This window comes from Patiria miniata, unplaced genomic scaffold (genome assembly GCF_015706575.1).
Source record: "Patiria miniata isolate m_02_andy unplaced genomic scaffold, ASM1570657v1 HiC_scaffold_18, whole genome shotgun sequence".
NCBI classification, from domain to species: domain Eukaryota; kingdom Metazoa; phylum Echinodermata; class Asteroidea; order Valvatida; family Asterinidae; genus Patiria; species Patiria miniata.
This window is the reverse complement of record NW_024037056.1, coordinates 3,645,342-3,658,715: the sequence shown is the minus strand read 5'-3', so window position 1 is coordinate 3,658,715 and position 13,374 is coordinate 3,645,342. Positions and strand designations below refer to the sequence as shown.

Sequence of the window (13,374 nt, the reverse complement as noted above, 5' to 3'; positions counted from 1 at the left end):
TACTTAAAAAAGGTTGGTAAAACTTTGAAATCGAATAATAAATGACTACATTGATTTTGTTAAAAGCACGTGAAATTCTTCTTGGACAAATTTGAATATTAGGATTGGTACATTGAAATGAAATTCAAATAGCCGGGAAAACCAAAAATTTTATAACGTTTATGCCCCTCGGTGTTAAAATAAAAACATGAAAGACGACAAGAAGCATCTTATCAACCATAACAATCATAGAAATGCAACAGTGTCATACTTTTATCAATTAAACAACTGAGATAAAAAATACTAACATAATACGTTTGGTTAAATTGCCAACTGTCCGTGCAAAAACAAATGCATCTAATGATATTTTGGAACTTACCACAGACAATGCTCCAATGTCTGGTGCTTCTCGCTGCAATGTTGGTTGTGGTGTTCAGACCGAAATTGGAAGCATTCTATACCATTTAGGCGTCATTTCAGTAAATGGTAATAAAACACTGCCTGAGTTTAAAGCGTTTTCATACGACTGTCGTCATTTCAGTTGGTCATCAAAAAACTGCCGAAAGGGTTTTATTGATGTGTTTTGTCTGAATTGTATGTCTATAACACTTCATGCGCAATTGCTTTTTGTATTATTTCTATGAATTCAGTTTAGTCGCTGTTTTTATTTTGTGAGGGAGTAAGTATTATAGAGGACTACTGTACAGTAGAAATAAGCTGCTGGTAGCTTTTTGTTTTACAACACCTCGGATATACGTGGTATTAATGGAGAGTAAATAACTTCTGATTGGTCGAGGCTCGATCACGTGGCGGTATATTAACATGTGACCGGCTTCAAGAACAAGCGAATCAATGGCCCCTGAACCAGCATTGAGCATCATGTGAGCCAATGATTGGCCAGTCCTACGGTAGCTTGTAATAATACAGCAGTGCAATGGCTCAAAGTTGCGTGCGCCGTTTTCCAACTTTCAATGGCAGAGTATAGTTGAAGTAGGCCTATAGTTTAGCCCCCCCCCCCTAAAAAAAATCGATTGACTGAGGTTTGAAGTTGAGCCATTCAGCACCATTCCCAGTGTGTGACGGGTTCTTTCTGTCTGTTGTTTTTCTGATCGATGGAAGGTGATGTTTTTTATAAGTACCTGTGTCTTTGTGGACGAGGAATCAAGGTGTGGCACCACACACTCATAGACCTTATTCGCCAGGAAACCATTTTTGGCGTTTCCTGAATTTCGTCAGGTGCCCGGCAAAAGGGCATAATGAGCCTTCTGACGCGAATATCACTTTTCAAGAACATTTCATTGAAAGGCTCCATCGTTCCCCCACGCGTTTTATAAATCCACTGTTCTTCCAAACAAAATATAAATCGTACACATTTTAAATTTAAAATTTGTCACACTTTTTTGAACGACTTGTGTTAAAAGGTAGTAAGAATGATTAACACGCGATGGCAGCAATTTCCAATGACAAACCTGCGATGACCTTATCGCCAAATATCTTCCTCATGACATACTCTGACTGTGTGCCAAATACCATGCTTGTATCATCAAAGGCACTATTCCCCGAAACTATTTCCCGTATCTGCCCAACTATTGCGGATTTGAAGTTGCTTGAAAGCTAACCCCTTCTCGACGGGATCTGTTATCGTCCATCTAAACAAACACACTTGTATGAAACATCAGCAGGAGGCATCGTTGCATGGTTGTAGGTTGACGTGTGGTCGGGTGTTAACCTGACCTGATTGTCTACTTTCATTATTTGTGAATGCTATAAAGTTGGTTATTTTAGCACTTCGTACAACTGCTGGTCGGGTTTTAATATTCTGTGTTTTATCTCAACGTTGTCTGTCTAACACTTCATGCGAAATTGATTTTTGTATTAATTCTATGAATTCATTTTAGCTACTGTATTTTTAATATTATAGAGGACCACAATGAACACAAGCTGCTGGTGGCTTTTGTGTGTGTTATTCTCGATATTAAACGCGACGCCTCGGATAGGCCTTTACATTGTATTATGTGTCCATAGTTTTTATTTGACTGGTAATTTGCTGTTTATTGTTTTTGTACGATATCCATGGAGATTTTCAAATGAAAACAAACAGACAAACACCCCAACAAGCAACAAACAACAATCATCCAATGGCATTTGAGCACCCACGAAGACGAACCATTGAGGCCGGTTACACTAAAGTTACAGACGCAACCTCGTCCACAGGACTTACTTTATTTCAAACCTCGTTTCCAATAGTAAGCCCTGGGGTGGGAACTTGCTCTCAGTGTATCCCGTTTCGATAGTGCCTGAGACCTAATGACGTCACGCTTTGTTTACATGTGCGCTTTCCTATGTGGTAGACGGTCCCCACTTTATCCGGCGTCCCGACTTCGCTCCTATAGGAAAGCGCATCAAAGCCATTACGTCATTAGGTCTCAGGTCTATATTTGGCAGGTAATGGATTTATATCGAGTTCCAACGAGTACTACGTGTTTTCACGTTCATTGTAAATATTACATCCACACCTTCTCAACAATAATCCTTTCCTTTCCTATATGCTCATATTATTATGCATTGTGATACTGCATATTGGCGGGATAAGAGTGTAACATTTTAACTTTGTTCTTTTTTTGTTTTCGTAACTCACGCCGCAATGGGTACGGATTGATCCTATTTTCACCCCAGACACCACATACAAATAAAAACGCTGATGTAAAGCACAGGCAGGCACCAGACTATTCCTCATCTGCATACGTATCCAACTTTTTTGGATATGCAAATGATCCAATACCAGGGTGAGAGAGCGAGTGGAAGCGTACTGCTCGACACCCAGGGAACGAGGTTGTTACAGCCGACCTTTAGCTCATGTTCCTAGATGGTGACGTCAGTCATACCACATGGGGATTCCCCATGTTTTGAAAACAAGCTCATTCACGTGCTCGTAGCTGCAGAACAAGGTATGGGGTAGATTTGTCTCGACCGTGTCGACGACTTGGCGGGCGGAGGGCTGGGGTGCAAGAGCGGAAGCTATGCCGATATATATTTTTTTTTTTTGGGGGGGGGGGGGAATTAGCGGGGGGGGGGGAGATCAAGGGGGTGGTGGTGCAGGAAGGGGGTGTTGCGTACAATAAAAAGAGGGATGGTCTTTCAGCCCCTCCTATCTCCCTGTCTCCAAGACAAAAAAATGGGCGGGGATAAATCCTTCTATCATGGAGATTAAAACTCCCATGAGGTGCAAACCGGTTAAAGTTCAACTTGCTTACATCCTAAAAATGTCTACTTTCATTGCAATGCGAAAACACAAAGTGCAGAGCATAAAAGTTATCTTAAAATAGGGCTATCTGGACAACAATTAAAATAAAAGCAACTGTTACAATATAACACTAAACACATCCATATTTCAAGCGCTAAAACTAAGTTTATTCTTCTTCCAAGTAAATAGTTTCGGATATAACGTAAATAAGCTGGTTTCAAAAATGAAAGTTGCCAATTCATTATTTTACGAGGAAATACACTGCCGATTGTTTAGAATTTAATTGTTACTGCTGGAACAACGGTGCCCGAAATTAGTCATGTAATATTGTAGACGGTTGCCTTAATTTTAGTGGGGAAAAAAAGTGCCCTTACATTTTACAAATCTTTGGCGGACACATGCTGCCAGCTAAATGAGTTAATTAAACATTAACTTTGACATACATGGACTTAATACAGTGTATTATAGTGCAATAAGACTTTTATCTGTCGATATTTCTTTGTATTCTTTTTCACACAGCTTATTCTATCAATATTGAGCACATTCATTTGGAGAGAGTCGTTGTGTGACGGATATTATGATGAAGTCTATAATAATTATCAAAAATGCTATATACTCCAAACATCAATAAAGCTTATAAAGACATTATTAATATAGGCTTGGATAAAATTGATTGAGTTTCTGTATGTTTAAATTCTTGATTAAAATACTGAGCTTGCTAATTTACTTTAAATCCGACTAAATCCGAATAAACTCTACATAAACAAAGCTGACGTGTACGATTATAATTCAAATTAACCTGATAAGCTGATCCATTAAGCCCCGCCCAATGGTATTTTGACCAATCACAGCCGTGATTCGTCTCCGACATGCGTGCACGCGCGCATGACGCGCACGTACGCACCCACAGTGTTGCATTGGAAGGGCGCGCGTATTGTTGACCACGTGTGCAGTGGGCGGGCCCTCATGAATCGGTCTCAAAATTTAGCTAAATAATTCAGTATTTTACACTCAGAAATACAAAAATGTATGAACATTGTCAGATCCATTTACTAAAGAGTACACTGCTGTTATAATGCCAAGATTTTTACAGTGCGGCAGCTACCAAAATGTTAAGGTGTTGTTTTAGCTACATGTTTCAGAAAGAAAATAAACAGTGCCCAAACATTGTCCCTATTTTTGCACCGATTACTGCCATTATATAGTAGAGCATAAAAAGTGCCTGTACATTTTGTAATTCTTCTGCAAAAAAAATACAGGGTGTTGGGTGAGTTGTTAGCATTACATTCAGGAACATTTTATCCCAACAAGAAGTCTCTCTGCTTTTGTTAGGTTTTTTTCGCACAGCTTGTTATAGAAAATGTTACCTGTATCAATGCGCGCGTGTTGTTGACCACGTGTGCAGTGGGCGGGTCCTCATGAATCGGTCTCAAAATGTAGCCAAATAATTCAGTATTTTACACTCAGAAATACAAAAATGTATGAACATTGTCAGATCCATTTGCTAAAGAGTACACTGCTGTTATGGTGCGGCAGCTACCAAAATGTTAAGAAGGTGTTTAAGCTACATGTTTTGGAAAGAAAAAAACAGTGCCCAAACATTGTCCCTATTTTTGCACCGATTACTGCCATTATATAGTAGAGCGTAAAAAGTGCCTGTACATTTTGTTTTTTTCGCACAGCTTGTTCTAGAAAATGTTACCTGTATCAATGCAAAAATAAAATAAAAGAATGGGATGTCTTTGCTTATAATGTGCCAATAAACGCGATCGAAAAGAAAAAGCCAATATTAGTAATATCAGCGTCTTGGTCTAATGTAATTATTTTAAATACCATATGAATGCTTTAATAGAGTACACTATATCAAATGGATACATAATTATTACTGTAACATAAATCTTGACTAAAAAACTGAACTTGCTCATCTCCGTAATTCTTTAAATCCCACTAAATTTTCTACAAAAACAATAGAAGCAGAACATTCTCTAAAATGCGATAATTAAAACGTATACAGTATAGGCTTAGAAAACATTCAGTCTGATATTATTCTTTAAAAAGCATATAATATACTAATACATGATTAATATATCAAATGGATACATTTTTTTCTGTAACTTACTTCCCGATTAAGACACTGAGCTTGATTATGTAAATGGTACTAAACTCTACAAAAAAGTAAGCTAGTTCAAATGCTCTACAATGCGATTATTCAAACGCTTTTATAGGTATATAATCCTAATTAAATTAATACATATCAATGCAAAAATTGTACATATTTCTGTGACTTTCAAATTCCTTAATTTTGTACAGTCTTTTCCATCATTTTAGAGGGTAACAATTAAATGCCCGAACATTTTGCAATTTTGGTAGAAACAAAATACAGACTGTCAGATGAATGACCGTTCATGTTGCAGTGAACCCTTTGTACAGTTTCAAGTTGAGTATCTCTCGTATTACTTTTTTGTATTACCTTTGTTTTCGCAATGCTCACTATAACAACGTGTATTGATGAAAGTCGTTGTGGCACATAATTATTATAACTACAACAAAATTCAGAAAATGGTAACTATCTTCGCATAATGTGACAAAAAATGCGAGTTTTGATCGTCGAAAACAACAGAAATTAACAACATCATCACTATAGTCTGATACAATTCTTTAAACAGCATATACGTCTATAATAGGCTGAAACAGTATTAGTATGTCAAACTGTGCTAACTCTCGATTAAAATACTAAGCTTGCTTATCTACAAAAATACTAAACTTTACAAAATCATAAGCTCGTTAAAACGCTATAAAATCTGATATACGTTTTTTTCTTCAAATTTATACATGTTTCTACTTCTAAATTTCTGGTTTTAGATACTGAGCGTGCTAATCTATATACTACCTTAAAAAAAATCCTCGAAACTCTATAAGATTAATTTCAAAAAATGAAGAAAGTGATTGATTTCCTTTGTTAAATTAATCTCATTAGCAATAATTGACCTATCACCGTTTGCGAGTTAGCCACGCCCCAGTTAGACAACCCCATGGAATGTTTGTATGCTAAGATTTGTTTGTCTCAGATACTGCGCGTTCCGCGCCCGTTTGTATATCATGTAATTGGAGCATATTTCACAAGCTGTGTTACGCAACTCTAACGCGATTCTACCACGATAGGTCAATTATAGGCCGATCCCTAAGTATTTTGACCAATCACAGCCATGATGCATGTCCGACATGCGTGCACGCGCGCATGACACACACGCGGTACACGCACGCGCGCTCCTTGAACATGCAGTGTGCCATTGTAATTGGAGAGGCGCACGTGTTGTTTGAGACGTAGATTTTAAAATGTTCCTATTTTATGATTTCGCAACACCCTACTCATACACACACAAAAATATATCTTTAACAGACGGTGTAATATATTTTTAGAGTACAAGAATTATTATTTGAGTATACCGATGGTCAAAAAATGATCAGCGCGCAGCAAATACGCATTATGAGCAAAATTCTGATGATCATAATTTTTGTTGAAATTATTCAACCTTATGCTCTTGGAAGGAAACACACTACAGCTAACAAATCTGAACACTTCCATTGAACCCTTCTTTGGGGGCAATAATGCTCACTGATGTCATAGTTCAACTTTTCACTTATCAATTATGAAACAAAATGTTGATATGTATTTTCTAATCCAGTTCTTACTCCGTGTAAGTCATTTCTAGTTTTTTAAAGGCATCTTTTTATTGAATAAAAACATAAAAACAAAATTGTTTCCTTTTTAAGATATTTTCTGATATTATTGTGCTAACGTTTTTACAATCATTATTCATTATGTACAGGGTGTCTTTAAAATATCGACCCCTAAAAAATTATCACTCCATTTTTCATAGCCATTAAAAACATAAACCCGGGTCACGGTTTTTTTTTTTGAGACACCCTTTTAAATATTTTGCGTCCTAGATTTACACAGATATGATATTTTCAAAGATTTACTCATCCATCAGTCGTCGTTTAGTTTTGTGCTGCGGGCATGGCGTCAAGTTCAAGTACATATATTCAATATTCTATATTTATTGTGCTAGTTAACGTTTTAGTGATGAAACCAAAACTGTATAAATGAGAGCCCTCAGAGACGAATATTTTCAAACATTTAGTATTCATTCATCGAGTCGTAGAGGTCGTTTGTTGTGATGAAGGCGTGGCCTCGACTGGGATTTCTTCCTTCTTTTGCGGTGGTTTCTTGCGTAGTTTCTTGAGGCAAACATCCAGGAATGTGTAGAGATAAGGATTGATGGAGGAGTTGATGGGAAGGATGAAGACAACGCTCCAGACGAAGACCTCAGGATTGTTCTCGACCACACCAGCCTGGAAGAGAATTCCCATGATAATGACGGGGATCCAACACAGGAAATCTGTCAAGACAATGGCCGCCATCTTGACGGCCATCCGAACCTCGCTTTCATCTCTCGTGCTGCAGCTGCGCACTCGTCTGGCTGTCACTTTGACTTTGACAAAGATGGCGACGTAGCAGGCCAGAATGAGGCAGAAACAGAACAGATTGACACCCAGGAACAGGACGATAGAAAAGACCCAGGTAGCGGACTGGTTTGTCGGCACTTGTCTGGCGAGGGTCACGTTACCGAATCTTTCAACAGGTCCGACGATTGGCTCTATTTTATATTCTGTAATGTTGGTCGTCAGCGGTAGACCAATGCAAACATCTGAGAGACCGTAAGCGTCAGAATCCTCATCCGAAGCCAGAACTGTAGAGACCACGGCAAGAATGACCGTCAGGAGCCAAACGAAGCCCACAACGATCTTAGCCACCTTGAAAGTCAGACAACGATTGGTGAAAAACGGGAAGACAATAAACATGAATCTCGTGACGCTGATGAGAACTAAGAGAAACACAGACGCTTCGTTGGCCATGATGGAGATGAACCCTGCTGCTTTACACGCGGCGCTGGTTCGCCACTCACCAGACATCTCGAAATAATGGGCCCCGTAGTGCGCATCAGCCCCCGCTATGATCAACATGTACAAGCCCATCAGAGCATCAGCTCCAGCGAGATTGAACACCAAAAAGGAATTAATCATCAGACCAGCACGGTTCCCCGTCTTCTCCCGACACCTCCAAGCCATGACAAAGAGATTGCCAACGACTGCGCTGATGCCCAAGATCCACATGAAGGCCTTCAAGACATTGTATGGTACCAGCTGACAGACAAAGAGTTCGGGAATCTGAAACCCCTCTATGCACTTTTCTTGTAGATCTTGTTTAAAGTAACAGCACAGAAGATAGTCACTCACAATCCTAAAATAGACAGGAAATACAAAAAAAAAAAAAACAGCAAGAACTTCCAGGCAGACTATAATTAACAGGAGATCGTGGGTTCGAATCCCGCCCGAGTAATTTAGCTTCAGAAGTCTATTTTCTGACATGCAAGTATCTAAATAACAACGCATAATAATAATTATAACAACAAATATAACACGGTTGTGACTCCGTCCCTGGATTGGACATTTTGGGAGATATCCCCATAGACTTGTGCACAAAACTTTTCAAACTTAAATGTGGCCTAATCCAATATTCCCTTGTCCTTTTCCCCACGAATTTCGGTATGTTTACTAAGTAGACCACGAGCGACAAATATAATCTAATTGTGACGGTACAATTTTGCCTTTTAAGGGGGCTGTGACATTAGGGAGACACGAAAATGTCTCCCTAATGACTGATGTCTCCCATCGTGCGAAGAAATGACGATAACGTGTCACCTTAGTGGTACCATTACACGTATAATAATAATAATAATAATGATAATTATAATAATAATAACAATAAATATAATTTGCACAAACCTAAAATGTCACCTAACCCAAGTTAACTTCATCCTTTTTCCACGAAATCTACGGATCGGGGAAGAATAACTTATATTCCGCTAATATTTTCTGTGGTTTTTGCTTTTGCATACACACAAATTCTAGATTTTTTTTTCTGGGTTTGGATACTGAATTAATGACACTCGAGAATTAGCACACTCACGGAAAGGAAAATTTGCCACCGAAGTCTTCAAAAGCACCATCATCTACCGTCGGCAGTTTTGAACCAGGCGTTACCAAAATTATTCTGAAAATTGTAAGGAAATTTGGAAGCAACAAACGTTATACCACTTTGCCAATATCATGAATCAAACCATGCATTTCAAAAACCAAAAAGACATAACCAATGAAAAAAAATTGAACGCGATTTGTATTAAAATATACTTACAGTGATGTCAAATTGTCGAGTCCTGCAAACGCGTTGGCTTCAACTTTTGTCAGGTTTATATCAATTAGTACGCTAAAAGAAAATATTAGACGAAAACGTTACGTTATACCCACATCGAATGCATATTCCAAATTGTGTGTTATATTATAGTAAAATTATATTCAGTTAGTTCCCACGTGAAAGACCCAACCTTTTCTAATTATTAAGTTTGTGAAAGATTAGTCAAACACTTACAGTGTTGACAAACTGTCCAACCCATCAAACACGTTATTCTTCAAATCTGATTCTTCATTACTTGCCGCCTGCATAATTCTAAATTGAAACAGGACACATTGATTGATTAATTATTCCAATTTCAGAAGTGTTTGATCTTTGATTAAGTCATTTTCTTTCTCTTTGGATATGACACTGGCATATAAATTATAAATTCCAATATACATATAATGCCAACAAAATTATGTGAATCTTCGTGTGTATATATATACCACATCATGGCAAATACATTTGGAAGACTGATTGGGTGCGTTAAAGTAAGCGATTTGTCGTTTAGAAATCCAGGTTTCGTCTATAACTTGTTTGTTTTCGGATCTTTCACGAATTTCGGCAGAATTTAGTCATGCGAAATTTATCGTAAACAAAACAAACGAATAAAGAAGCATACTTACAACATCTCCAACTGTTTAAGGTTTTCCACCTTGAAGGTCCCCCTCTGAAGAGAGTTGACGTTTACCCTGTAAAGAAGCCTATATACAAACATGGAGATTTATAGATGTGATTTGTTTCGATTATTTCGAATTGTTTATGTAACCATGCAAGGTTTGATCCTCCCCCTTCACCCCAGCTCACTATGCGAGGAGTATTGCTTTTGAACTGAACATAGGAAGTTACAACTGGATTGATAAAACATTTGTTGTATACAGTGTGTCCCAGAAAAAGCGGGTCCGGACACGTAAGTGGTCATATCTAAAAACAAAAACAAAAAAAAAAAAAAAAAAAACTATGCACCTCAGACTAAAGTTTGTTTCTGTTTTTCTTTGCTCTTGATGTTGTTTTTGTCTGTGAAGAAATAAACTGATTTGATTCAATATTTTTAACGCTATGACTAGAAACGTAAGTGCTCTTCAAAATCGATATTTACACATTTTCCCGTCAACAATCGGCATTACATTCATTTACAGGATAACGACGGCTAAAATTTTTAGGGCAACCGGAATAATTGCTGGCTGTTGTTTATGTTTTAGTTTTGAATCGGAGCATTCTACGTCTGATAAACATCGTAATATTAAATTTTATCAGATGCAGATTTAATGAACATTACAAATAAAAATGTGTTATGAAATAAAAACATAGGCCTATTCTCTTCTTGGTTGCATGCGAAATGTGTTCGTGTGTGATACAGGTTCGTAAATTTCGATTTAATGGAGCTCTTACGTTTCTAGTCATTGTTTTAAAAGTGTTCAATCAATTCGGTTTATTTTTCCACAGGCAACAGACAACGTCAACAGTATGAAAACTACACACAAAATTTAAGTCTCACATAAATATTTCGTCGGTGGTTTCACGAAGTGAAAAAAAACCTTAATGTCATGCAAACAGGTCATTCCGAGATAATCTCCTCTGAAGTTAATCATTTTTTCAAAACACCTTTTCGACTAGAATTTAGTTATGGATTTCAGAAATTCTTGCATTGTCAAGTAACGTATGCTTTGTTCTTTGCTTATGCAAAGTTGTTTATTAGGTCTGACGTCACTGCAGCGCGCGCACGTCTGTTCTTTATCGACTTCGTTCACGGCGTGCGCGTCCAATCCCATCCTTACGCGTGTGTAGAGAAATGCTTTATTCCTCTGGCCCTGCTAACGAGTTAAGTTTTGTCACTTCGTAAAAACAGAAAATACGGATTTTAGGCATTTTGTCAAATGTTTGTTCACGATAATTACAAAAGTAAACAATATTTCGCTTTGAAACTCAGCCAAATTCTTCCTTTTGTCAAATGCAATAAATTGGTAGGCAAAACTCAAAATCGTGAAAACACCGACGATTTGTTTAGATATGGCCGCTGATTTGTCTGTGCCCGCTTTTTCTGAGACACACTTTATTTTGAGGAGTTTTTATAAAGTTATATTCGAGATGTATTGATTCTGTTTTGTATTGTGACGTACAGGGTGTGTGGGCTATCATCCAGTTCCTCTAATCCGACACTTTCCGGGATCAAGTTTGCACTTTGGCATACGTTACAGCGACATGTAAATGGCTTCTGGGAAGAAAACAATAGACTGCAATACTCCTTGTTGCTTGGAGGACAGGACTGGTTTTCTGATGGACACACAAAGAGAACGCGATCAGTGTAAAATCATAAACATCCATCAAGCTTTAACACAGTGGCGGATCTACGGGGGCTATATATTCCCTTTTTTTGCTGCAAAAAAAAAAACAAAAAAAAACCAGGAATATCCTGCAGAAAAGTAAATACCGGTTACCGCCCCCGGCAGCAATACCCCCTCCCCCTCTTCCGCCCATGACAGTTTCTGTTGCACGTCGCGTTGATCTGAACACCTCAACAAGGAACATTTAGTTTTTACTCAACACGATATTCGAAGGTGGCGATGAAACATAATTATTCGCCAAATTCCACGTTGTTCAAAAGCAAAATAAGTTTCTTATGGAGCTGCAGTTTGGGAGTGTTTGAACACAAAGATTTGCAAAACTTAATCCAAAATATCCAAGATGGACCTTATTCACTGCACGAGGTAGCAATTTTTGTCTGAAAGTATTTCATAATTTGTTAACTATTTATGCAGGCACAATGCAGCCTTATTTTACTTTCATTGTTTGCTAAATCTGGCTTAAAACATTAGGGAATGTTTAATTACAAATTTTAAATTATTCATTTAAGCAGACGTGAATTATTTAGAATGTGCTTGCTTTCATTTCTCTTCGCAAGTTCCAAAAATGAAGATTTTACCTCACTTTCAATTCAACATGGCCGACTCGTGAATCAAGCCCATGGTTCTAAGTTGTTTGTCGGAGACCGCATAAATCGGCTAAGTAATGTTACGCCTATTTATATATCACTGTAAGGACACCAAACCATACATTTATGAAAGTCTGGAATGTTTACTAAACAAACTCATTACCATTTTCATATTGCTGATTGCCAGGACATTTCTTGCACACAGACTCATCAATTCTGCCAGACCCTGTATTGATTTGTACCAAATAAGTTGAATATTAATGAGAACAATGTCATACATCTATGGCTAAATTTCAAATATTATTTTTTTTTAAACCCAATAAATAACTACCTTAGTTCAAAGTCAGGGACGAACCATTTAATCCCTACAGAAATGTAGTCAATTCCAGTTTTGGTGCGGTTACTTTTGAAGTAATCACCTAAAACGGTGACTCATATAAACAAGTAAAGGATATGGGCGTAAAGGATGTTAAATTACAGCAATACTTACACGGCCAACCAAAAATGCATCGTGTGCCATTGCTCAAACAAACGTCTTCCTCAACTTTGATAAACGCACAACGGGAATCAACATCTGAGCAAACTACACAAATGAAAGCAAATTTTTATTGTTAAAATCACCCGTATAGTAAGAAAGGTGTTGCTTTGCGAACGTTAATTACGAATTTTCTGATTTGCTTTAAAAAAAAAAATCAACTTTTAATTTGTCAAAAGTCATGGCAAAATGAATGCAAGATTTGTATATACTTGCATTGCAACATTACTTTCGTAGCATGCACCACGCGTTAATGTAGTCAATTGCATCACAAGTCCATCACAAGTCATTATCATTATGGCGTAGCCATGGGGGGGGGGAATTTTCTGTGCCCCCAGGTGCCCACACCAAAATACTGATAATGCCCCATTTTCTTCCCCAACCAA

The 13,374-nt window shown here is 37.7% G+C and overlaps 1 protein-coding gene across 1 annotated transcript; it reads right to left on the bottom strand.

Moving 5' to 3' along the window:
• Positions 1-7,175: 7,175 nt before the first annotated feature.
• Positions 7,176-9,790, bottom strand: LOC119725035 (G-protein coupled receptor GRL101-like). The gene is made up of 2 exons (XM_038196400.1): positions 9,717-9,790; positions 7,176-8,528 (listed from the first exon to the last, which is right to left on the bottom strand). The coding sequence occupies exons 1-2, from the start codon at positions 9,788-9,790 to the stop codon at positions 7,376-7,378; spliced, it is 1,227 nt and encodes a 408-aa protein (XP_038052328.1). The 3' UTR covers positions 7,176-7,375.
• Positions 9,791-13,374: the final 3,584 nt, after the last annotated feature.